This window comes from Hydractinia symbiolongicarpus, chromosome 8, assembly GCF_029227915.1.
Source record: "Hydractinia symbiolongicarpus strain clone_291-10 chromosome 8, HSymV2.1, whole genome shotgun sequence".
In the NCBI taxonomy this organism is placed as follows: domain Eukaryota; kingdom Metazoa; phylum Cnidaria; class Hydrozoa; order Anthoathecata; family Hydractiniidae; genus Hydractinia; species Hydractinia symbiolongicarpus.
In genome coordinates, this window is record NC_079882.1 from 6,752,237 (window position 1) to 6,777,408 (window position 25,172).

Sequence of the window (25,172 nt, forward strand, 5' to 3'; positions counted from 1 at the left end):
TCACGCGGGAAATTTTTTAGCTGCAAAATTCAATATGGTAGAACAAATGCATGCACATGGCAGACGGTCTCAGAGAAAAGAGTAATCTGATTAAATTTGTTAAAGAATTATTCAAAACATGGACTCAAGTGATATTTTGAGAGATGCATGTGCTGTTTTTGGTTGTGCTACAACCAAGAAATGCTCACAATTTGCCAGTGTAGTAGACACGCTGTACCTTGGTCTGATGGCTCTTCAACACAGGTGTGTTCCTAACTAACTATAGCTAGTTAGTTAGTTAGTTAGTTAGCTAGTTAGCTAAATATCCTTTGTTATTATGTCTATAGCTTTGCTGAATTTTAAAAGGAAGAAGGCTTCTGGTTCATGCCCGTATGTTAAACACCAAAGAAACATCTGTGACACAAGAATGTTTGAAATAAAAAATGACTTGTTTAAACTAAAGTACACGTGTTAATGCAAAACCATTTACCTTAGCTATCTTACTCTTCCTTAATTTCTAAATTACATGTTCTGAAAGCTAGTTTTAAATATTTTGAGACTCTTTACATGTTAATAGTTTGTTTTGCTATAAATTAACCTTGATCTCCTTGAAATTTTCTTTCCTTATAGGCTAAATTTGCTAAAAAATTATGTCCAGTAGATTTCCTTAACACTTTAAAAACTGCTGGACACAGGTTTAACATATTTTACATTTTATTCAATACTTTAGTGTGGTCCAGCAGGGCATGTAGGTGTTGCTACTACTAGAATGAAGTCTGACAATTTTCCCCAGCATTTTTAAGACTGTCAGGCATACAGGTTGTATTTGTTGTAGCTTGTCTGGATACGGGGTATATAACTAGACACTGCATTTTTTTTCAAATATATTTTATGTCTACATAAAAAGTATGAAGAAGTAAAAACAATTTATAGCGAAAGTCTATTCCTATTAATAAAAACAACAATGACAAAAAACAACAACAAATTATATGAATTGTATGAAAGAGCTTGGAAAATTTCTATAATAAAATAATTAACATCTATGTAAACGTGTTCTAAGTATCAGTTAGAAACATATATACATCATATGCATAGCAAAATTCCTAAGCCCAATATTTTTGGGTCCTTTTTTTAAATAAAAAGATTTCTAGACAAATGTCTCTTCCACACAAGATTAATTTTTTGTATAGGAATTAAAAAAGACAATTATATTTTGATGTAAAATTTGAGAGTGCAGATGATTAAAAACTTGTCTTTTGTTAAACTACTTCTACTTGTGGTAAATTTACACTTTAAATTTACGTAAACTAGATACTGCATCTAGATGTCTTAGTTTTTATTGTGTTTAAAAAGCTATTTTAGTAACTGACCAGAGTCCTTTAATAGACTTCAAAACCTAGCATGATTTGTGGCCACAGGCAAAGTAGCATACACTACATTTTTCAATGTAAATTAAACAACAGAATTGGATGTGTCACTATTGTGCATGTCGCTTCTGCAGCTTTTTTATTTTTTATGCTCAATAATGTGTTAATTTCTTGTAACAAGGTATAATGTATCCATCACCCTTAAAAAATCCTCTTTATTAAAAAATTGTCATTAAAGGCATAAAATTTCTTAAATTATACCTGAATTCCAGTCAATAATTGCCAGAAATATTATCTTAACGAAATTTTTATAAATGATCAATTTTTAACTGTTATAAGATTCATAATAACTTGTTATAACTAGATGTTAGTTTTTAGGTCTTAAGGGATTAGCTCCAAGAAGTTTTAACTAAGAAACCGTAAGATTATGCATTCATTTGATATTATACTGATGCAACTGTTTCAAAGAAATTACCTTTCTAAAATTAAGATTCTAAAATAATATAAAATGTAAAATTCTTTACTTTAGCTTACATTTTACTGTTATGATATTCCTGTAATAGTTTTCAATTTTAAGGCCTGTATCAATTGGTAAAAGATCAGAGGCTAAGGGAGTTCTTCTTTTAAAAAATGTTACAGATTTTTAATGCAATATTATCTAAATTATAAATTTTAGGGGACAAGAAAGTTCAGGCATGGTTACATCAGACGGCACATCTTTTAAAACCATGAAAGGCATGGGGTTGGTTTCGTCCGTTTACACTCAGTCAACAGTTGATAGTAGGGAGGGCCACATAGGTATCGGTCATAATCGTTATTCGACTTCTGGAACATCTACTCTACTAAACTGCCAACCCTTCGTCGTTCACACTGAGTACGGCCGCATCGCTGTTGCACATAATGGTGAAATAGTAAATGCGAAAAGTGTCAGGCAACGTTTGCTGAAACATGGAATTGGCCTTTCAACAGAATCTGACAGTGAGATGATCACCCAGTTGCTGGTCAGTGAACCTCCGCATGGGGAATCAGATGGAGTTAATTGGGTGTCCAGAATTGTGCATGTTATGAGTGTCATCCATTGTTCCTATTCAATTTTACTAATGACATCTCAGGAGGAGATTTACGCCTTTCGCGACCCGTTTGGCAATAGACCACTCTGCTTGGGTGAAATAAAAGTTTCGTATACCACTAATTTAGACGCTAAGAAAGCACTGAATAGCTGCTCAATTTATGTTGTTTCTTCAGAATCCTGCGCATTTTCTTCCGTTGGTGCCGAATTCCTCAGAGAAGTACATCCTGGAGAAATTGTGCGTTTGACTTCAAACGGTATAGAATCTCTTCGAACTGTCAAGCGGCCAGACTTGACCACTCCTGCTTTCTGTATCTTCGAGTATGTCTATTTTGCAAGAGCTGATTCGTTTTTTGAAGGACAACTTGTGCACGCTGTCCGTAAGGAGTGCGGTCGTCAGTTAGCCATAGAAGGATGTGTCGATGCCGATATAGTTAGCACCATACCGGATTCTGCTACACCAGCCGCCAGAGGATTTTCAGAACAATCAGGCATTCCTTATGAATCCGTTGTGGTCAAAAATCGATACATTGGTAGAACGTTCATTCAACCGACGTCAGCGTTAAGAAAGCGCGGGGTTACGACAAAATTTGGTCCTTTGATTGACAATATCATGGGAAAAAGGATTATTTTGATTGACGACTCTATTGTACGTGGAAATACGATGCCGCATATAATTGAGTTGCTCAAACGTTCTGGCGCGAAAGAGGTGGGTTTTTAAATGTACCTGATGTACCTTGCCCTATTTCTAACGCCCTTGCTGGCCCTTTCTTATGGTCTCTCTTTATATTCAAACTCTCATAGACTGCAAAAATTAGAAAAGATTCTTCCCTCTGTTGACTTGGTAAAAAATTTTGTATTGGTTTATTTAGGTTCACATACGGGTAGCTTCACCGCCCTTAAAACACCCTTGTTTTATGGGCGTCAATATACCAACGCACGACGAACTCATCGCCAATAGATACAGTCCTTTGGAGATGGCTAAACACTTTGGCGTGGATACTTTAGTGTATTTATCTGTGGAAGGCTTGCAGAAAGCTGTTGCGAAGGGGGTCAAACACAAGGAACATAGCGGACATTGTAAAGCCTGTTTAACCGGAAAATATCCGCTGGAATTGGAATGGTGAAATTATCTTTTCTAATCCACATTTTTCACGTTATTCTAGAATGTAAACTTAGCGTGGTGTGTCAGATGCCGTCGTGAATTTTATTTTTCAAAGAATGTATTTCTTCTTGTTATTTTAATATATATATTTTTTTTCTGGATTTGTTTATAACAATTGTACATAGTTTGTAAAAGATCTTCAGGCAGAATTACTGTAAATTCTTTAATTTAACGCGTATTCTAATTAACGCATAGCACCAATTTTTAGGGAAAATCGTAATTTATTTCCGTCCAATTATTAACGTGTAGCCGAATTCAGAATAATTTATTTTCGTCTAATCATTGCGCTTATCAAACCTTAACGATAAACATTTCCTGGTTGAATAAAAAAACACAATAAAGAGATTCTTTTTTTGTAATTTTTAAGTTTTCAAATATCAACCTAGATATTTCTGGATATTTTACAAATCAGTTGAAAAATCAGTTAAAAAAGTGTGTATCATCTGTGTATCATCATGATCAAGTATAAAAAAGTTTCCAATCAATCCTACTTTACCGCGTTTGATTTTTTTTTCGTCCAATTATTAACGCGTGATTTGATATCCAAAATTCTACAATTTTTTTTCAGTCTAATTTTCTACGCGTGTTGTCTAAAATAATTATTTTTTGCCACGCGTTAAATTGGAGAAATTACGGTATAAATATTTTAATATTTGATTTTTTTTTCGAACTAATATATACATATAATTTACTCATTTGGCAGTAATGTATATTACTTATTGTTTCACAGAAAACAAATAAAAAAAAGTCAGGAATTGTTACGGTGTCTAAAATATTTTTCTTTGCGACCACACGAGATCTTGTGATGACAATCACACACACGGTATAATCACATGTTTTAGAAGTATTTGCGAAATAATGGTTTTCGTATAAAGGTTTGGGAGGTTTAGATGCATATTATGCGGTCTTATTACGTAATAACTACTCTATTGTATTATGCGCGCCATTGTTTCACTGGCTCTGGAACACAACTAATCACGTCTGAGGAATGAAAGCTATTTTGACAATAACGAAATGTTAATACAGTTGTGTCAACAAGTATATTGTGTAAAAACTTCAAAATATGCCACACCCAACCATGCTTTCTATTTTTCACCATCTCCCTTTTTTTTACCAAAAACTTTACATGACAAAAAGGAGGTATGTTTGAACTTCCTAATCAAATGTTATTTAATTGCGATAATACACACTCGTAGCACCATTACCTCGTGTGTTTTTTTTTGAGAATATGATCAGCTTAAAGCAGTAATGGAAAATGCTAGACAGATTGAAGAAAAACCTTCGAGAGAATCAAAATTTTCGTCCTCACACGAAGGGATAAATTCGAGACGGGTTATTCAGACCACACTAGATTAAAAATCAAGGACTAAGAGCTCTAAAATTTAAAGGAAACTTCACTAGTGCAGCTTATTTGCTCTAGACCTTTGAAATTGTCTTAATTTCGCACTTTTACTTGTATTTTATCCAGAGTAACCCAATCTCGTCCTCAGTGCATCTTGTATTTTTTTTGAGTTCGGGCGGCGATACGAACATGTTTGTCTCGCCGTCGGATAAAAAAGAGACAACAGGCGTTGGGAACGAGGTTGCACAGTAACCGTATTTACTCTCTAATATTCCTGCTTCTCTACAATCATAAGGAAAATATAATGAAACGTCACTTTTTAAGGCTCGCCGCTACAAGCGATTACGCTATGTTAGATTTTCATTTTTTATTATTAACTTATTAACGTTAACTACCAATATCGTAACATACAATCTTCGTCACAATATCTTGAGACAAGACATCTAATTTCGAAGTACATCACCACAATTAATTGCGTAGGTATAGATTCCTACATTTTGAACCAGTAAAAGTTCACCTGTCTATTTTTTACTTCGGACTTATTTAGTTACTCTTGAAATGTGCTAATTGTTGCTGACGTCAACACAACAATTTTTTTCTGAATTTTGGCATTATTTCGTTGTGCAGCGCTAGAAAGAATGCAAGTACGGAATTATAAACGCCGTTCACCTGGTCTAAAAGTACCAATTTTACAGCCTGCGTTTTTGTTCAGATTCGAAGCTGTTTTTCTCACTAATTTTATCCATGGTTGTAGTAAACACGCCTTTAGGTTGAAAAAATAGTCCTGTCCTGTTCTACAATATTTAATTTGTTTTTAAGCTGTAAATAGGATAAGAAACGATCTGTTGGACGAACACGATAATATTTTGAAAAAGTAAAATGTGATTTTTTTTCTCAGATTTTATCAAAATTTAAAGAATAAAAGGGGAAATATGAATAAAGCAACCTTATCATGTAGACAGACTTTTCGCCTAAAAGATCCATTGGACTTATGGTATTTTAAAAATATAGGATCATAGATATTTACTAAAAATTCTGTTGGACGTACAGTGTTGGACGTACGAAACACAAAAAATATCCAAAAAGTAAAAATTTTTATAAAAAAATAGTTGGGGACTACCGTGGTTTGAGGAGGGAAAGATTTTTTTTTAGCATAATTTTACAGCTGGTTTAATTTCTTAAAATAGAGAATATATGCGTCCAACAGATTTGCGGATAATTTAGAAAAACACGGGAACAAAATTAAAGGCAAATTAAAAGCGCCAAAATGTCTAAATAATATATATAAGTTGAAAATTCAAATAAGGTGTGCGTCCAACAGATTGTATACTGAAGTATCTACATTAAAAATCATTGTTTAGTTTAAAACTATCCTTTAAGACCAAGACCAATATTTTCTAAATTAAAAGGGCTTGATTTCTATTAAGAAAAAAAATCATAGTAAGTAAAAAAAAAAAAACAGTAAAAATCTGTCGGACGCACACTTGAGTTTTATCAGTCTGGAACCTTAATGAATTAAAAGAATCATTCAAAGTTTAGTTTTCTGAATTGACTACAATTAGGATTGATAGGTTAAATAATTTATAGCAAGGCGTTTTCATTTGCAAAAACATGGATCTACTTTTTAGGACCGGTATAATCTGTTGGACGCACAATTTAATAACCTAATGTTCCCCAAATAGTGGAAAATATATCTATTCCTCAAATTTTGTTATTCCTGGAAAGGTATCCATCGCATTGGCACACAAATAAAAAATAAGAAACAAAAGGGTATTTAACAAATTGTGCATATGCGTCCAACAGATGAGAAAGTATACCTTGAGGTGGATTAATGCAAATTTCTCTTTTTTTTCAAAATTAATGTTTTGAATTCGATTTTCTTTGTCGTACATATAATTAAAGAGTGCTAAAAAGGCAATAAAAACTCTTTCTAAATAAATAAAAACTCTTTTTTTGTCTAGGTGTTTACCAATTAAAAAATAGCCAACCTGTGTTTTGTTTTATGATTTTGTTAGATTTATAATTCTCTGACCTTTTCGAAAACTGAACTTTTCTGGAACTCACGCAATTAGTCTCTCGCAAATCATAACTTGGTTTTTAGGTGAAAACATTTATAACGAGTCATGTTCAATAGGTTTAATTCGAGCATAAAAAGTGCGATCAAATTGTTTGTTTTTTGTACCTAAAGTTGATTAATTTTATCGAATTTTACCTATATACCGAAATGAATAACTTTGCAACCCATTGGCTAATTCCTCTAAATACTTTACTTCCCTAGTCTTCGCTTTGAGATTAAAATGTTGGGGAAGTCAAGTTTCAAGTTCCCATATAATCTCCTCTTTGAGCTAACAATGCCTTTCTTCCGCCATGTTTTTGTACCTTGTATCAAAAATGGTCCATTTGCGAAAAATCTTCTTAAATTATTTGAAATAGATCGATTCGCAAAAATTCATCTTCGCTTAACGCATTTTTTTTTTAAATCTTATTTGTTATTTTGTTCTTAATAGTACGGACCTCAGTATTTGCCCTTGTTTTGTTCTTATTTACAGATATTTTTCTTAAAGTTTTTGGAATTTGTGTTTACATTGAAATTTTGGATGCTTTTGTTGTTGAGGTAGCTTCAAAATTATGTTCAAAAACGATCGAGCAATTATTGTGGGTGAAGAAAGAATTTGAGGAAAAATTTTATCCTGAGTTGTTCTTGTTTGATGGAAAAATTTAGAATCAGGATGCTTTTAGTTTTGAAAGCAATGATTTGAGATTTGAACTCGTGTTCTTAGAAAAGTTTTCTTGTAAAACAAAAAGCATGTAATGAACGATTTTTCCACTGCACTAATAGAAATATCTTTCCATGTCCGATGATGCATCGTAATTTCAAATGCTTTAGGGCTAGTTTTTAACGCGCCAGTCACATCACAGGTAAAAGAAAGAAAATGTGGCTAGTAAGGAAACTATTAATTTTCCAACTTTTCTTCAAAATTCGTTTTCGTTGAAATATTATAGAAAACGAAAACTAACTTTAGCAGCAAAGATAAATCTTCGACAGCATACAAATTTTAATTGACGGTTGATTTGGTATTCAATGCACACCACGGTACTACACAACAATAGGTAGAAGTTCTAACAACTCTGTTATAGCTCGCTGTTCTTTAGTATGCTTCCCACAAGTAAGTTATTCTTCGGAGAGCATGTTTCAGGTATCATGGAATAAATACGAGTGTCATATCTGCTCTCCTCCACAGCGTGCATCATCCTATCATGATCTATTAACAACATACTGTTCTTCCCTTGCTTGCTGTAGTCGCTGTCAAAATTTGATGACGTCTGGTCCGCTGAGCGCGCGAGCAGAAAATAATCGTCCTCCTCCAAACATTGATATTTCTTGCTTTTCGGATACGTAATATTTTCCGTTGGTCGAATACTCCCATAACAACAGGGACACACAACAAAAGATGCTCTAGAATTCAAAATTCAAATCAGGCACATAATAAAGATATATGGGATTGCAATCTCATGTTTTATACTTATTATTGTCAGAGCACTCCAATATTACCTCATTTTTAAGCATTTCGCCAGCACTAAATCTGTGGCAGACCCACATGCATGTAAAGTTACACCAACATTGAAGTTCCCGCAAAAATATTCTAAGTTTGACAACACCACCGATATATTTGTGAGACTTAACTTCCTAATTCTTGACAGAGCTCGATCGATCGATTCTTCCTTGTTTTCCAAAAGCGTTACCTAAAAACACGAAGAAAAAAACACTTCAGTTACTTTTGTTAATAGGAGGTAGTTTATAAATCCAATAAAGTACACGCCATACGTGGGACAAGGTTTATCCCCCGCTATCACAAGTAAGAAAAATAAGAGTGGCCTTTTCGACCAAGTATACCCTGTCCCTAACTTACAGCGCATAAATCGTTCACAACATTAAAATTTGAATTAAAAGGCTCGATTATATCAGCTAACTGTGATTAGTAAGGCGGAGTAGCATATTTTAATCATTTGTAGCACCCCTAATCCGACATTACCCACTCAAAAAGGAGTTTCTTTCTTGAAAAAAAAAACGCAGTAGAGTAGTTGTTAAAACTGTTTAAGATTTAGCTTTTTAGCTTTATTTTTTTTTTATTTTTTGTAACCCACAATTCAATTTCCCGGACCTATGCGGGCCGTCACGTTGATTGTTCCATAATTCAAATATCGCAAAAATTGCGCCTAGTTTATTTTCAACGTTCCTCAACCACCCTGCACATCTGCCTAGGTGGAACTATCGCAGCCCTCCGTGCATCCATCAGTGGATGCTGTTTCGACATTTCAGGAAATGGCCAAAAAAATCTTCACTTTGCACATTTTTTTTACAAGCTCGTGAGCTTGTATTAAAACGCAAATGTGTCCTACAAGAATAGAAATTTTTGCCTCTCTGAGCACCGACACGGGAGTAGTCGTGTGTTCGAATCTCATCTTGGTAACTATTTTTTCTTTTTTTTTCTTTTTACTATCTCGCCTGCGAGGATGTGTTTCCAACTCGTAATTAACTAACCAAATGGTCAATTGCAACGTCACAAATTTAAACTTCATACCTAAACTCTCTAAGTACTTAAAAGTCATCGGCCAAATTTGGTATTTGTTTTCGACAAAAATTGGCAAAGTTAACAAAAAAATTATGCTGAACATAATAGTGACATCATAATTTTGATTTTTGTCACCTAATTGTTATTTTAGGCCAAAATTGGACCAAAAATTAAAATTACTTTATTTTCGACAAAATTTGACAAAGTTAACAAAAAAAGTATGCTGAACATGATAGTGACATCAAAATGTTAATTTTTTGTCAACTAAATGCCGTTTAAGACCATAAACGTTCCATCGCGCGACTTTCAACCATGAATGAGGCTGCATTTTTTCTTTTTTCTAGTAATATGGTTTTTTAACTAAAGCTATTTCCTTTTTCGAACAATTAAGATCGTATATTATTTTTCTTTATTTTGCTTTTTCTCACTAAGTGACTTTCTTATACCCCGTTGTTTTTTTGTTGTTGTTGTTTTGTTTGTTTTTTTTGTTTGTTTTTTTGGGGGGGGTTACTGAATTTCAAAAATTTTAGGTGGAGCTTGTGGTCTTTCTTCTTCCTGTCAGTCAGTTTACTCCAGACTGACCTAACGAAAATTGAAATTTCGAGGAATTTTCTATCAATATTATTGCCTATCCGAATAGCAAAATATGTCGTGTCTAACTTCGTAACAGAAATCACAATTTCATAGACAGCTTTTTATAAACTTTGTTGGCGAGGTTGTTTGCGTATATCATACGTCTTGTTTTTATAAAAAACATTACCCTATAAAAATTTGTCTCTCTACAGTAGGTACCTTTTTTAAACGCCAATTTAGAGTGGGTTCAACAGGTAGCCTGACATTTTCCTAACAAAGGCCAATTGTGATAATATTTACGGTAAAGCATACGTGACAAGCTGGTCTTAAAAAAGCGATGACAATACCAAGATGTCCTCCTCCAGCGCAAAAATCGACAACCTCGTCACCACTCCTTATTTGTGGAAGAACTCGAGACGCCATGTTTTCAATCTGTTGTCGTTTGCGCAGAGCACGTTGTTCTTTTAATTCTCCTAAAGAAAAGTGAAAAGTTTTAAACTTACATTTCCCGATTGCAAGTTTGTCTTAAAAAACAAATTTTAAAACCAATGCTTCAGGAGCAGAAACCTTGACAGTAAATGCTTGCGCCACAAATCCTATCATTATATATCCCATTGTTATGAATTATAGACATTTACAGACGGACAACTTTTTTAACAACCAACCAATAAAAACTCAGAAAAACCCGCCGTCTTTAATGTAACGAAAATGGACCATGCTGAGCCTAAACACTGTGAGCTGCGGCCAACGAACGCTTTAATGGAAAAAATCCTTTATTTATCAACAAAATCCAACCTTCAGCAGGATTTACTCCGGATGGCAGTTTCTCCCATGGTATTGAAGTGAACGGTTCATCGTTATTAAAAGATGGGTTTATTTTATGGTATTGTAGTGTGTCGAGTATCCGAGGAAGGCTTTTCGTTATTTTAATATGCATTTGCTTTGGATTGGAAGCTTTCTCTTCGAATGAAACTACAATAAAGAATTGCATTAAATTACTAGAAAAAAACTGCAACGCTTTACAGGATTTTGAAGAGAAAAACATTGTTCAACGAGTAGAGAACAAAGGATGTTTAACAAATTCTTTGTGGTATTATTAAGATTATGACTATGATGTGATACAACAAAAAATACTTGCACTTATTTGTTGCCATTTTAGACCTGTAAAGGGTATTGATTCAAAATTTACCAATTCAGAGGTTTTTGCAGTGTAAATGTGTATGCATAAAAGACGTAACGAGAAATTTTAAAGGCTTGTATACTAGTTAGAAAACCAAAATATATGCAGAGTGTCTTCAAATGTTTTACAACACTCTACGGATTTTCAAGATTTTTTATTATTATTAATAGACTTTGGTATGTTTTGCAATATGTGAAAGTTGCACCAAGGTCAAATCTCCATGCACGTGTAAAAAAGACTCAAACATTTAAGTTTATGAGAAAGGAAGTATTTAAAAAGATACAAAAGTTTTTGGAAATGTTAACTTTAACGTTTTCAAGGTTCTTCTTGTGTGTGCAAAAAAAGGAACGTTTTTTAATCTTAATATTCCTTAGATTCTGCGGATCAATGGTCGGTGATCGCCCCTTATTTATGCATTGTCAAGGATTTTCAGGTTACCTAGTCTGATTTTAAGCGTTTCATGGTCCTACAGACACTGTATGATAAGACTCTAATATTTACCTGTAAACAATTATTCGTTAGAAAGTGGGCGATAATATGTGTCATATTTATATTACCGTGTTTGAGTATTTCGTGACCATTTGGAAACGAGAAGCACTTCACACTGTTCGAACACGCACAGGACGTCTCTCGAAGTTTATACACGTTGCACGCAGCAGGTAACACTCCCGGATGAGACGCACATCTAAGAAACCATTTATATGTCTGAGGTAGTTTCTTGAAGAACTGTTCAAGGGATGCTGAGCATGGTAACATCTATAAGGGAATATTTTTATATGAAAAATTGCCAAGAAGAAACTAAACACTTAATAGGTTAAAAAAATGGTCAGTATTGTGGTACTTTTGTTGGATAAAATTTAAATATTTCTGAAACAGCTGAAAAAGTTTTGTATCATTATTTTCTGCAAATTTGAAATGCTAATGAAAAGTAATAATTCCCCCATTCTTTCTCACAAATATTTCTAAGCAACAACACTGTGAAGCACGGCCATGTTGTTTGAGAACAAGCTAAAAATTATTAGAAAACATGACGGGGTAGCTTTATTTTCTAAAATTTTAAACATAGAGCTGCAAACGTAAATGGGTAAATCAAAACAAAAACTTACAACAAATAAAAACTCCCACATGACAGCAAATATTATGAGATCTGCTATTGTTATTGTTAGTCCACATAAATAGGGCCAGTTAATGTCCTCGTTCGACTTTATATTCAACATCTCATCATTTATGTTTTCTAATAACTTATTGCTTGATTTACAAGTACACACAGTTTTTAATCCAAGCGCAGCCACAACACTATGTAACGAGTGAAATGTATTTTCACAACTCAACTTTACATTATCACGAATGCTATATAAATCCTTCTTTCTACCCGAAAAATACTTCGTCACATTAGGTGTCTTTTTAATAACTAAAAATTCTTTCTCTAGCTTCACAAATGCATCTGGTAATGTGATATGTGCCTCAACATCAACTAATTGTTTCTTCAGCTTTTTCACAGCAATGGGAAAATCAACTTCGCAAAATTTTGTCCAGCTACTGACCTGAAAAATTATCGAGAAAGGTAATGACAGGTTAAAAACAAAAGACTTAACAAATATCTCTAATGTTTTGGTCACAAATATGAGATTCTTCGTTCACAGTCAAAATAGTTTTAATTTTCAGATTTGTGCTGCTGCAATTAACCAATCAGATTTACTAAATCTTGGCGACTACTCTATATACGCATGATATAAAAAATGATTGCATGTACAGGTGTGTTTTGAATGGTTTTGAAATAAAAACAACTTACTGCTGCACAGGCTTTCAGGCAATTTTGTTTGTAACCCTAAAATAAAATACATATTGTACATGTTCAATCCTTTTAATTTAACAAAAATTGCAATACAGATCCCTGAAGTGGTGTCTTTTCCCCACTTTAGTCACCCTTTTGCTGCAACATTGACATAGTTTTCTGTTTGATATCATTACTACATTTGGGGGTGCACTATTGAAATGATCGAGTAGTTTGCAAAACAAACTCCTAAATTTTTCTATGAGTCTCTTATTGAAATCATTCCATCTAAGGAACAATGCACTGGCATCAAAGATATTTTGATGTTTGTTACTTTATGTGGAAGCTCAAGATGATAAAATCAGGACTCAAACTGAATATCAAAGTAATCTGCGAAAATTAGGAGAATTTCTTCCCTTTTTTTTTTCTTTTTTTTGGTTTAAAGTTTATGTTGAACAAAATGTGGTGTTGTTTAAGCTTCATGCAATGACATTTTGATGCAGCGAAACGAACTGAGATAATACTATTTTTAAATAAAGATGAAGAATAATCACCGCATTTTGTCTTAAAATGATAAAAGAACGATCCTATAAAGCTTAAATCCCTGTAGGTTGATTCAAAATAAAAAGAAAGTGGATCTAAGAAGTTTAGCATACTTCTTTTTTAAATGATGTTCTTTCAAACCTTAAATATTGTATATCCTTCCAAAATACCGAGAAAACGTCCCTTCAAAGCTTTAAAATCGCTGTATTTCTTTTTAATATGAATAGAAAACATAAAAACCACCGTATTTTGTCATAAAGAATGATTAAATGATTAAAAAGTATCAATGTAGAAAAAGTGTAACACAAAGAATATCTATCTCTATTATAATACCCGTATACGTCTGTCTGTCTGTCACGCAAAATGGTAGCTTAGCTGCGCAATAGCGAGAAGCACGCAATGCGGTATAAAAAGGACGGGCGAACCCGTGGATTTTCCACGGGCTAACAACTTTTCATTTAAAAAGATATACAAATGATTGTTAGCGCTTTTAAACAATAGCATGCATGTATATGTGTGATAACAAAAGGTTTAATTAAATTTATGCACAGTATATATTATTGAAATATAAAGTTTCGATATGCTAATTCTATGTTTAATAGGTGAATTTAATATGCAAAAAAAAAGGATCAAAGGATCGCTATCAATTAATTGAAAAGCTTTTCTGAACCTTGTTTGCATTGAAATAATAATAAATTTTGATGATGTATATTTAAAAAATATTTCCACAACTATTAGCATATCATAGAGGATAATTGGGAGTCTTGTGAAAAATCCATTTAGGTATATCAAGAATGGAAAAATAATTAATTTTATAAATTAGTATGATCATACAGTAGAATTATTATCCCATTATTGTTTTACACAAGAGTAGTGAGACAACATACCAAGTAAGATTCTAAACAATTCTTTTTATTTTTATCCCTTTCACTGTTTATTGCATCTTTCACAATTTGTCGTGTAACATGACACAATCCAGATGCCAGTAAATTATTCACTCTTGACAATTCAATGGCAGGAAGAGCAACATTTGATATTGTATGATTATCTCTAATTTCCAAATTAGCATCTGTAACAAGTACCATGAACTGGGCAACTTTGGAACCAAATGTATTGTCTATATATAGTGTCATGATCCTATAATTATAAAGAAAATAAAAATGCTTTTCAGTACTAAATAAAGTTTCCTTTCCAAACAAACTTATTTTTGGAAATTGAAGTTTTTAGGAAGGAAATGGTTAGAGTTGATTTCTTCTTCGTAATTATTAATAAGACACACACTTTTTTAATTTCTTATACACAATAATAAAATTTAACTATAATGTGGACTTGCCTTGAGATATTATACCTTAGTTTTATTGCCGTTCTTTCAATTGTAAAAACAGGCACATATCATCTTATTCAATAAGACATATGAAGTTTTACCTTTAAAGTATCCCTCTAACTCCAAATATTTTGTAACTCTGGACAGTACACCTCTAATAAAACCCAGTGCAACATGTTTTTGGTTCACTGCAAAGTTGCCATTATAAAACGACATGATTTACAGGGCATAGATGCCTACTTTGTTCAAATTATGTGCAAATTAATTATATGGCCTTTTTGGAATAAACTGTAAGTACAGATGAATTTCAGCGTGACGTGATATTTTTCTTTTGCATAGAGAAAAAATGGACATGTGCGCACACATGCACATACAGCAAACAATATAAACAACAAACTGCAAAGATCAGAGATGTTAAAGGTTACCTTCTACCTCAAAAAGGTTTTCTTTTCTTTCTTTTATAATAGATAATGTTAAACTATTACAGAATTTGATTATTATTTTGCATAATTTGTTAATATAACTTTAGTTAATATATTCCTGTACCGACATAAGAGCTTAATTTTGAAAACATAGAATTGACTGTTAATTGCACCACTGTAGGGTGTTAAATCTAAACCTCGTTCCCAGAGCCTGTTGTCTGCACAGGGAGATAAACCTTCACAATAATAAGGATTCAAAGTACAGTGCAATGATTAACCAAGAACACATTGTCTTCGCTACAAGACTGAGGAAAGTTTTTGATCCTGTAAAGTTGTGGTTTTTGTGGTCCAGGGAAATCAAGATTGTGGCTTGAACTTTTACTAGTCTCTTCTGTCCAAGGCGTCTTGTAAACAAGAATGCAAGATTAAAAAAGCATAGAGGACCAGAAAGCAAGATATAATATATTCATTTACTGATGACAAGGTGTTTGAAACAACACGGATTTTATTTCCCAATCTTCTGTGCAAGCAGAGTATGAGAGCGAAGCTCGATAACCCAAAATCCTCAGCAGTTCATTTCCCATATCTTACTGAAGGTGACGGACGTGTGCGATTTGTTGGTGTTTGCTATTGGTAAACTTCAGCTATGCTAATCCGTTTTTAATTCTTTTTCTATAGCTAGCTATATTTTATTATTTTTCCATAAGTAGTAGAGATTTATATTTATTCTTTCTCTTACATAATTTTATTTATTTACTTATTGCTATAGATCTAAAATTTATGGTGAGCTGCAATCAAAATGGCAGACACCTCAGCTCCAAAAGAAGGTGGTAAACCCATAGTGTTAGAAACTCCAATGGATTTTTTAACTAAGCTCCTTCCAGCCATGCAACAACAGCAGCTGGAAGCAATCACAGCCCTAGGAGAAAAATTTTCTACTTCATTGAACAGCCTCCGAGCCGATGTTTTAAACAATGATAATAACTTGCATGTGGACCGCAGTGGAGACAATTCTCCTGGTCTAAGTCATGGTGCAGATAAACAAAATGAAGCAAATGCTTCCATATCTGTAGATCACCCTAGAGGAAGGAAAAGATTAGGTCTTCATCAGCAGAAACTTGCCTCAGTCATGTAGAATCTAGTTCTTCTACTAGGAGGCCTAGTAAAAAAGATGTTGATGCCATAAGTACATCAGCATCCAACCAATTGTATGATGGTTTAATGAATGAAATGCTGGGGCAAGAAGAAAACCAGTTAGAGGACCCAGACCAAGATGTCTGGTCTGACCTCATCAAAGAGTATAACGATGAAGACTTCTTTGGCACAGTAGTAGCTCCACTTTTAGCATCTATGGCTAAACTCATGTGGTCGAAGAAAATTACCAATGAAAAATTGAAAGGCAGACTAGAAAACGTCCAAATTCCCATGAATTGCCGTTTTTTGTCTGTAAAGAGCTGCAATAAACCTATATGGGCCAAGGCAGACAGCAAAAGATCAAACGATCTGGTATTGCGGAAACTGCAAAACACTGTTTCGAAAAGCCAAGTGCATATCTTACAATTGGCAGACCAAACAAGGAAACTTTATTGTAATAGAACCATCCATTTTATTAAATTTGGCTAAAGATGCTCTTTGTCTAATCGGTAATGCCAACCAGCATCTAAATCAGTATCGAAGAGTAGGATTAATCGGTGCAATGCCTCACCTAAAAGGATTGGCAAAGGATGTGTCTGAAGAAAACTTGTTGCTGTTTGGAGATGATTTGGACAAAAGAATCCAATCATTGCAAGATGAGGAGAAAACTAAAAAGTGCTCTCACGACCATCTACACCATATTCAAAAAATAATTTTAAAAAGTACAAACAGCCATCCTCCAGTTATTCCTCCTCTGCAAAGTATAACCAGTCAAAAAACGAGAAGACCTTCTCAAAAGATCGAAACCACTCCCTGAGAAGGTACACTCAAACCCTGAAGTACAAAGGGTACAAAGGGAGAAAACAATGGTAGGTAAAGACCTTGTTGTTGCTGACCCTGAGTTAGCAGTTAGGCGTTATCAAGCTTGTAACATATATAAATTTTTGGAAGTTTGGAGGACTATCACTTCAAACCAGTATATTCTAGACATAATTGAGCATGGGGTTAAAATTGAATTTATTAGTGTCCCAGTGTCATCTTACCACCCAATGAAGTTTTTACAAGAAAATTGTATAACTATAAGTAAGGAAATTCAACAACTTTTACAAAAGAAGGCAATTCAGCAGATACAAGCAACAAATAACTTTTTCTTTCAGGTATATTTATTGTCCCTAAAAAAGATGGTAGCTCAAGAATGATTATCAACCTTAAACAGTTAAATAGATCTGTCAGATATCGCCATTTTAAAATGGAAACACTGCAAGATGTTTTATGCCTTATCAAACCAGGTGTTTGGATGGGAAGTATTGACTTAAAGGACGCATACCACAGCATCCCTTTACATATTGACTTCCAAATGTTCTTGGCTTTTTCTTGGAATAAACAGTTTTACCAATTTCTAGCTTTACCCTTTGGGTTTGGTCCAGCTGTTAGGATCTTCACCAAAGTTCTTAAAGCGCTCTTTAAAGTACTAAGAGGGGCGGGTCACGTATCTGTTGTATATATAGACAATTCTTATTTGCAGGGTGATACTTATGAATCATGCCAAAGAAACATTACGGCAACTGTCTCACTTTTGAGCAGCTTAGGATTTACTGTACATCCAAACAAGTCAATTCTTGTGCCTACCCAATGTATGGTGTTTTTAGGGTTTGTGTTAAACTCTGCTCAGATGACAATAGCCTTAAGCTTGCTGTACATGCATCACCCCACAGTTAGGTTTGTTTCCAGGGTTATTGGAACATTAGTTTCTGCCTTTGATGCCATGAAGTATGGCAAGTTACATTACAGGTCCTTGAAACTAGGCCATGGAAATTTTGATTTAAAGGTTTTTATTTCAGAGTTTTCTATTAAGGATTTACAGTGGTGGCTCACAATGGCTCAGTTTACCAGACCTATACAATTGCCTAAAATTGATCTAATTTTATCCTCTGATGCTAGTCTTCAAAGCTGGGGTGGCACTGACGGAAACTCTCAAATAGGGGGGTGTTGGTCTGAAGAAGAATTACCTGAGCATATCAATACTTTAGAGTTGTTGGCTGCATTTTTACACTCAAAGCTTTCTTGAAAATAAGACATGTTCAGTTAAGAATGGATAACACCACAGCTGTGGCCTACATAACAAAGATGGGGGGCCTTCACTCCATTGCTTGTAATAAATTGGCTGTTGAAATATGGGAATTTGCTAGAACATGTGATGTTTGGTTATCAGCTTGCCATATACCTGGTGTATTAAATACTATAGCTGATTATAAATCAAGACAATTTCAGGATAACATTGAATGGTCCTTGAATGTAAAACAATTTAACATAATTTCTGACATTTTTTGGAAATTTGATATTGACCTTTTTGCATCCAGACTCAATGCAAAATGTGAGGATTATTTTTCTTTAAGACCTGATCCAAATGCTAAAGCTGTAAATGCCTTCGCTCAGACCTGGTCGAATTTAAACTTTTATGCCTTCACATCATTTAACTTGATTGGAAAAGTTCTTGCAAAGATAAATATAGATCAAGCCACAGGCATTCTTGTAGTACCTTTCTGGTCTTCACAGCCTTGGTTTCCTCAAGCAATTAATATGTTATACAGGACACCTGTGTTATTTCCTCCTTCATCTAGATTATTGTTTCTACCTGGAACAAAAAGACAACATCCTCTACACCAAACCTTGTCGCTGCTCATGCTGCCTGTCTCTTGGAATCGTTACAAGGTAAAGAGCTTCCAGCAGGCACTGTCGATATCATTGCAGCATCATGGAGAGAAGGTACCCAGAAACAAAACTTGGGTCCAATCAGACGATGAAAAAAATATTGCACTGGGAGGTCGATTGATCCCTATCATCCAAATGTGAAAAATGTGTTAATACACCTTACTGAATTATTCAAAGGTGGGTCTGGATATAGTGTTTTATGTACAACTAGAAGTGCTATTGCTTCAGTTGTTTCAATCAGTGGTTACAGTTCTCTTTCAGAGCATCTATTGATAAGCCGTTTTATAAAAGGAGTTTTTAATATAAGACCAAGTACCCCCAAATACTCTTTGAAATGGAATAAAAATGTTCTTTTGACTTATTTAAAGTCTCTTAGTCCTAACAAAGATTTATCCTTTAAGGATATTAACATCAAGTTGGCTTATCTCCTTACTATTTTAGCAGGTCAAAGAGTTCACAGTGTCCATAATATATCTGGACAAAGTCTTGTACAGTGTGCAAGATTATAGAAGTGTATTGTTGATTGAAATTAGTGGTGAAATACTTTGCTTCCCATTTTCTAAACTTTATTTTAATGAAAGCATGGACATGCTATCACACATACAAAATGCATTTTGTAGATTTTGAAAACTAAATATTTATATTTCAGGGGTGCGATTAATCACATGTCTGAATCGATTTAGGCGTGTGACAAGGCGTAAGCATGCAATTGCACTGAGAAAGACTGCATTGCTTTAGGTCCATAAAAAAGTTTTCAATATAGAAATCTGACAGCGTTATTGGAAACTGTCTCAATATAAAGTATTTATTTCCCTTTTTGCTTTATCTTCTAAACAAAAATATAGCTAGCTATACTAAGCCAACTATAGAGCTTAGTAAATAGATATAGATACAGCATTTCAGCAGTATACTTATTAAGGCCACCGTCGAAAATATGTTTGATTAGCATCATTTCTAATTACAAAAGTGAGTCGGTCGAATAAAAATTTTTCCCGAAAAATTACAAAAATACTATATTTCGCAGCCATATCTTGTAATTCGTTTTAAATGTATGCCAGCTGTATTTTTAGCCTCCGTTTCAAGTTTGATTTTGTCAGTCAATGTCATTCCCATGGCTTTCGCTTGTATTGCCGTATAAATGCGAAGCAGGAAAATATAGCAGTGAGTAGCTCTGCGCAGTCCCCTATCAAAATAACATTTGAACGTAACAACCGTAATTCGGAGGACCGCTGAAAAGGTAAATGGTGGATTTTGTTGCGTGTCAAAGATTGTTCGTGAATTGTTTGGTTTATATTTTACAAATTACAAACTCCCGACTTAACTTTCGCCTTTTAAAGTGAGTCAACCGGGTGACGTTAACCAATTATATTTTTGAGGGTGGCCTAATAATGTGGTCAAGAATAATAAAACAACTTGCCTAGTTAACTACAAGCTTTCTTTGAGGATATCAAATCCAGTTTCCCCTAAACGAAAGCTTAGACGAAACAAATGTCAGAGAGCAAATCCCTAAAATTGAAATTCGCCTCATTAGCAAACCGTGAATTACAATCAACCATGAGCATAAATCATGGTCACATCTTACCCTCTTAAACATACAAAAATTAGTTATACTTGTTGGGGTGAAGTGAGACCATTTGCACTCAAAACAAAGTATTTCACAGTATAGCTACATGAGTTCACAGCTGTGAACTCGTGTAGCTATACTGTGAAATCCTTTGTTTTGAGTGCAAACTGTAGCTACAGTTTCAGCTAACCATGGTTTAAATAAATCTTTCTTTAGTTACAATGCTCTTATTGAGAATTAAAAAATGGAAGTAATAAATTAAAAAGGCTTTGACCATGAGAAAAGTGTAATACCTAAGGTCCAAAGCTTTACCTTATAAATTCACTGTTTACTTCGTTTTTCCCAAACAGAAAATGAGTAAAGAGGTGTATTGGACCCAGAGAATTACCTAGCTCATAGTCATAAGGCTATACTGTTTAATATTAAGGTCATCCATTTGGGTTGCTTTAGCTAGAGAGTTTTCAACCCAAATATGTTAAAAATATTCCTAAAATAATCAGAAAATTTTCAATATATTTGCCTATTTGCCTGGCGTACATGCCGCCATCTTTAATTACGTCATTGCTTTACAGGCTGCTGACCACGGGGGGAACGACTTCATTTAGCACCGGGCTAAGTGGTCCCGACACACGACGTACAACATAACTAGTACCCTTCATACTTTATCGATATTAAAAGTCCGACAGACGTTCAGTCATACTTCTCCAACCAAATGGACCCGACAAATGAAACCGCATTATCCGACATCCTCTCTATATAACAAATATATATTTTTTCTGTCAATAATCCATAACCAACGTAATATCGCATAATACTGCATAATACTGCATAATACCTTCATAATTCATAAAAAACACATAAATTTTCTGTCGATGGCCATACCAACGTAATATCGCATAATACTGCATAATACTGCATAATACCTTTATAATTCAAAAAAAGTACTTAAATTTTCTGTCGATGGCCATAACAACGTAATATCGCATAATACTGCATAATACCTTCATAATTCATAAAAAACACATAAATTTTCTGTCGATGGCCATACCAACGTAATATCGCATAATACTGCATAATACCTTCATAATACTCTCTGTCGTTACATAAAAAATACAAAAATTTTCTGTCGATGGCCATACCAACGTAATATCGCATAATACTGCATAATGCCTTCATAATACTCTCTATCGTTCCATAAAAAATACATATTTTTTCTGTCAATAATCCATAACCAACGTAATATCGCATAATACTGCATAATACCTTCATAATTCAAAAAAAGTACTTAAATTTTCTGTCGATGGCCATAACAACGTAATATCGCATAATACTGCATAATACCTTCATAATTCATAAAAAACACATAAATTTTCTGTCGATGGCCATACCAACGTAATATCGCATAATACTGCATAATACTGCATAATACCTTTATAATTCAAAAAAAGTACATAAATTTTCTGTCGATGGCCATAACAACGTAATATCGCATAATACTGCATAATACCTTCATAATTCATAAAAAACACATAAATTTTCTGTCGATGGCCATACCAACGTAATATCGCATAATACTGCATAATACTGCATAATACCTTTATAATTCAAAAAAAGTACTTAAATTTTCTGTCGATGGCCATAACAACGTAATATCGCATAATACTGCATAATACTGCATAATACCTTTATAATTCAAAAAAAGTACTTAAATTTTCTGTCGATGGCCATAACAACGTAATATCGCATAATACTGCATAATACCTTCATAATTCATAAAAAACACATAAATTTTCTGTCGATGGCCATACCAACGTAATATCGCATAATACTGCATAATACTGCATAATACCTTTATAATTCAAAAAAAATACTTAAATTTTCTGTCGATGGCCATAACAACGTAATATCGCATAATACTGCATAATACTGCATAATACCTTTATAATTCAAAAAAAGTACTTAAATTTTCTGTCGATGGCCATACCAACGTAATATCGCATAATACTGCATAATACTGCATAATACCTTCATAATTCAAAAAAAGTACTTAAATTTTCTGTCGATGGCCATAACAACGTAATATCGCATAATACTGCATAATACCTTCATAATTCATAAAAAACACATAAATTTTCTGTCGATGGCCATACCAACGTAATATCGCATAATACTGCATAATACTGCATAATACCTTTATAATTCAAAAAAAGTACTTAAATTTTCTGTCGATGGCCATAACAACGTAATATCGCATAATACTGCATAATACTGCATAATACCTTTATAATTCAAAAAAAGTACTTAAATTTTCTGTCGATGGCCATAACAACGTAATATCGCATAATACTGCATAATACCTTCATAATTCATAAAAAACACATAAATTTTCTGTCGATGGCCATACCAACGTAATATCGCATAATACTGCATAATACTGCATAATACCTTTATAATTCAAAAAAAGTACTTAAATTTTCTGTCGATGGCCATAACAACGTAATATCGCATAATACTGCATAATACCTTCATAATTCATAAAAAACACATAAATTTTCTGTCGATGGCCATACCAACGTAATATCGCATAATACTGCATAATACCTTCATAATACTCTCTGTCGTTACATAAAAAATACAAAAATTTTCTGTCGATGGCCATACCAACGTAATATCGCATAATACTGCATAATGCCTTCATAATACTCTCTATCGTTCCATAAAAAATACATATTTTTTCTGTCAATAATCCATAACCAACGTAATATCGCATAATACTGCATAATACCTTCATAATTCAAAAAAAGTACTTAAATTTTCTGTCGATGGCCATAACAACGTAATATCGCATAATACTGCATAATACCTTCATAATTCATAAAAAACACATAAATTTTCTGTCGATGGCCATACCAACGTAATATCGCATAATACTGCATAATACTGCATAATACCTTTATAATTCAAAAAAAGTACATAAATTTTCTGTCGATGGCCATAACAACGTAATATCGCATAATACTGCATAATACCTTCATAATTCATAAAAAACACATAAATTTTCTGTCGATGGCCATACCAACGTAATATCGCATAATACTGCATAATACTGCATAATACCTTTATAATTCAAAAAAAGTACTTAAATTTTCTGTCGATGGCCATAACAACGTAATATCGCATAATACTGCATAATACTGCATAATACCTTTATAATTCAAAAAAAGTACTTAAATTTTCTGTCGATGGCCATAACAACGTAATATCGCATAATACTGCATAATACCTTCATAATTCATAAAAAACACATAAATTTTCTGTCGATGGCCATACCAACGTAATATCGCATAATACTGCATAATACTGCATAATACCTTTATAATTCAAAAAAAATACTTAAATTTTCTGTCGATGGCCATAACAACGTAATATCGCATAATACTGCATAATACTGCATAATACCTTTATAATTCAAAAAAAGTACTTAAATTTTCTGTCGATGGCCATACCAACGTAATATCGCATAATACTGCATAATACTGCATAATACCTTCATAATTCAAAAAAAGTACTTAAATTTTCTGTCGATGGCCATAACAACGTAATATCGCATAATACTGCATAATACCTTCATAATTCATAAAAAACACATAAATTTTCTGTCGATGGCCATACCAACGTAATATCGCATAATACTGCATAATACTGCATAATACCTTTATAATTCAAAAAAAGTACTTAAATTTTCTGTCGATGGCCATAACAACGTAATATCGCATAATACTGCATAATACTGCATAATACCTTTATAATTCAAAAAAAGTACTTAAATTTTCTGTCGATGGCCATAACAACGTAATATCGCATAATACTGCATAATACCTTCATAATTCATAAAAAACACATAAATTTTCTGTCGATGGCCATACCAACGTAATATCGCATAATACTGCATAATACTGCATAATACCTTTATAATTCAAAAAAAATACTTAAATTTTCTGTCGATGGCCATAACAACGTAATATCGCATAATACTGCATAATACTGCATAATACCTTTATAATTCAAAAAAAGTACTTAAATTTTCTGTCGATGGCCATAACAACGTAATATCGCATAATACTGCATAATACCTTCATAATTCATAAAAAACACATAAATTTTCTGTCGATGGCCATACCAACGTAATATCGCATAATACTGCATAATACTGCATAATACCTTCATAATTCATAAAAAGTACATAAATTTTCTGTCGATGGCCATACCAACGTAATATCGCATAATACTGCATAATACCTTCATAATAATGTCTGTCGCTTCATAAAAACTACATATTTTTTCTGTCGATGGCCATAACCAACGTAATATTCCAGAATATTTCGCATAACTGCCATTTACGGAAAGCTGTTTTTATAAAGTAGACAAAGTTTGAGGTTGGATACACATC

The 25,172-nt window shown here is 33.4% G+C and overlaps 3 protein-coding genes across 4 annotated transcripts; 2 read left to right on the forward strand and 1 right to left on the reverse strand.

The window, feature by feature from the left end:
• Positions 1–24: 24 nt before the first annotated feature.
• On the forward strand, positions 25–3,681 carry LOC130654876 (amidophosphoribosyltransferase-like). The gene is made up of 3 exons (XM_057457522.1): positions 25–243; positions 2,023–3,124; positions 3,288–3,681. Exons 1-3 carry the CDS (start codon positions 119–121, stop codon positions 3,540–3,542), a joined length of 1,482 nt encoding a protein of 493 aa, XP_057313505.1. The 5' UTR covers positions 25–118; the 3' UTR covers positions 3,543–3,681.
• Positions 3,682–7,858: 4,177 nt separating this feature from the next.
• LOC130654429 (glutathione S-transferase C-terminal domain-containing protein-like) lies at positions 7,859–14,840 on the reverse strand. Of its 2 annotated transcripts, XM_057457004.1 has the most exons (8): positions 14,454–14,773; positions 13,042–13,077; positions 12,356–12,793; positions 11,807–12,005; positions 10,865–11,041; positions 10,382–10,542; positions 8,476–8,666; positions 7,859–8,379 (listed from the first exon to the last, which is right to left on the reverse strand). In XM_057457004.1, the coding sequence occupies exons 1-8, from the start codon at positions 14,697–14,699 to the stop codon at positions 8,055–8,057; spliced, it is 1,773 nt and encodes a 590-aa protein (XP_057312987.1). In that variant the 5' UTR covers positions 14,700–14,773; the 3' UTR covers positions 7,859–8,054. The 2 variants fall into 2 exon arrangements, with proteins under 2 accessions (XP_057312987.1, XP_057312988.1); XM_057457005.1 differs by lacking the exon at positions 7,859–8,379 and having other exon boundaries at positions 10,417–10,542; positions 14,454–14,840.
• A 2,801-nt stretch (positions 14,841–17,641) lies between these two features.
• LOC130653671 (uncharacterized) lies at positions 17,642–18,514 on the forward strand. Its single transcript, XM_057456189.1, has one exon. It carries the CDS (start codon positions 17,642–17,644, stop codon positions 18,512–18,514), a length of 873 nt encoding a protein of 290 aa, XP_057312172.1.
• The last annotated feature ends 6,658 nt before the right edge of the window (positions 18,515–25,172 follow it).

Bases quoted from the DNA above. Each gene is read 5' to 3' on its own strand.
- LOC130654876 (XM_057457522.1), top strand. From the start codon at position 119: ATGGACTCAAGTGATATTTTGAGAGATGCATGTGCTGTTTTTGGTTGT. The intron at 244-2,022 runs GTGTGTTCCTAA...TATAAATTTTAG, and splicing joins CTGATGGCTCTTCAACACAG to GGGACAAGAAAGTTCAGGCA. The intron at 3,125-3,287 runs GTGGGTTTTTAA...TGGTTTATTTAG, and splicing joins AACGTTCTGGCGCGAAAGAG to GTTCACATACGGGTAGCTTC.
- LOC130654429 (XM_057457004.1), bottom strand. From the start codon at position 14,699: ATGACACTATATATAGACAATACATTTGGTTCCAAAGTTGCCCAGTTC. The intron at 12,794-13,041 runs GTAAGTTGTTTT...ATAATTTTTCAG, and splicing joins GCCTGAAAGCCTGTGCAGCA to GTCAGTAGCTGGACAAAATT. The intron at 10,543-10,864 runs GTTGGATTTTGT...ACTTTTCTTTAG, and splicing joins CGGAGTAAATCCTGCTGAAG to GAGAATTAAAAGAACAACGT.
- LOC130653671 (XM_057456189.1), top strand. From the start codon at position 17,642: ATGATTATCAACCTTAAACAGTTAAATAGATCTGTCAGATATCGCCAT.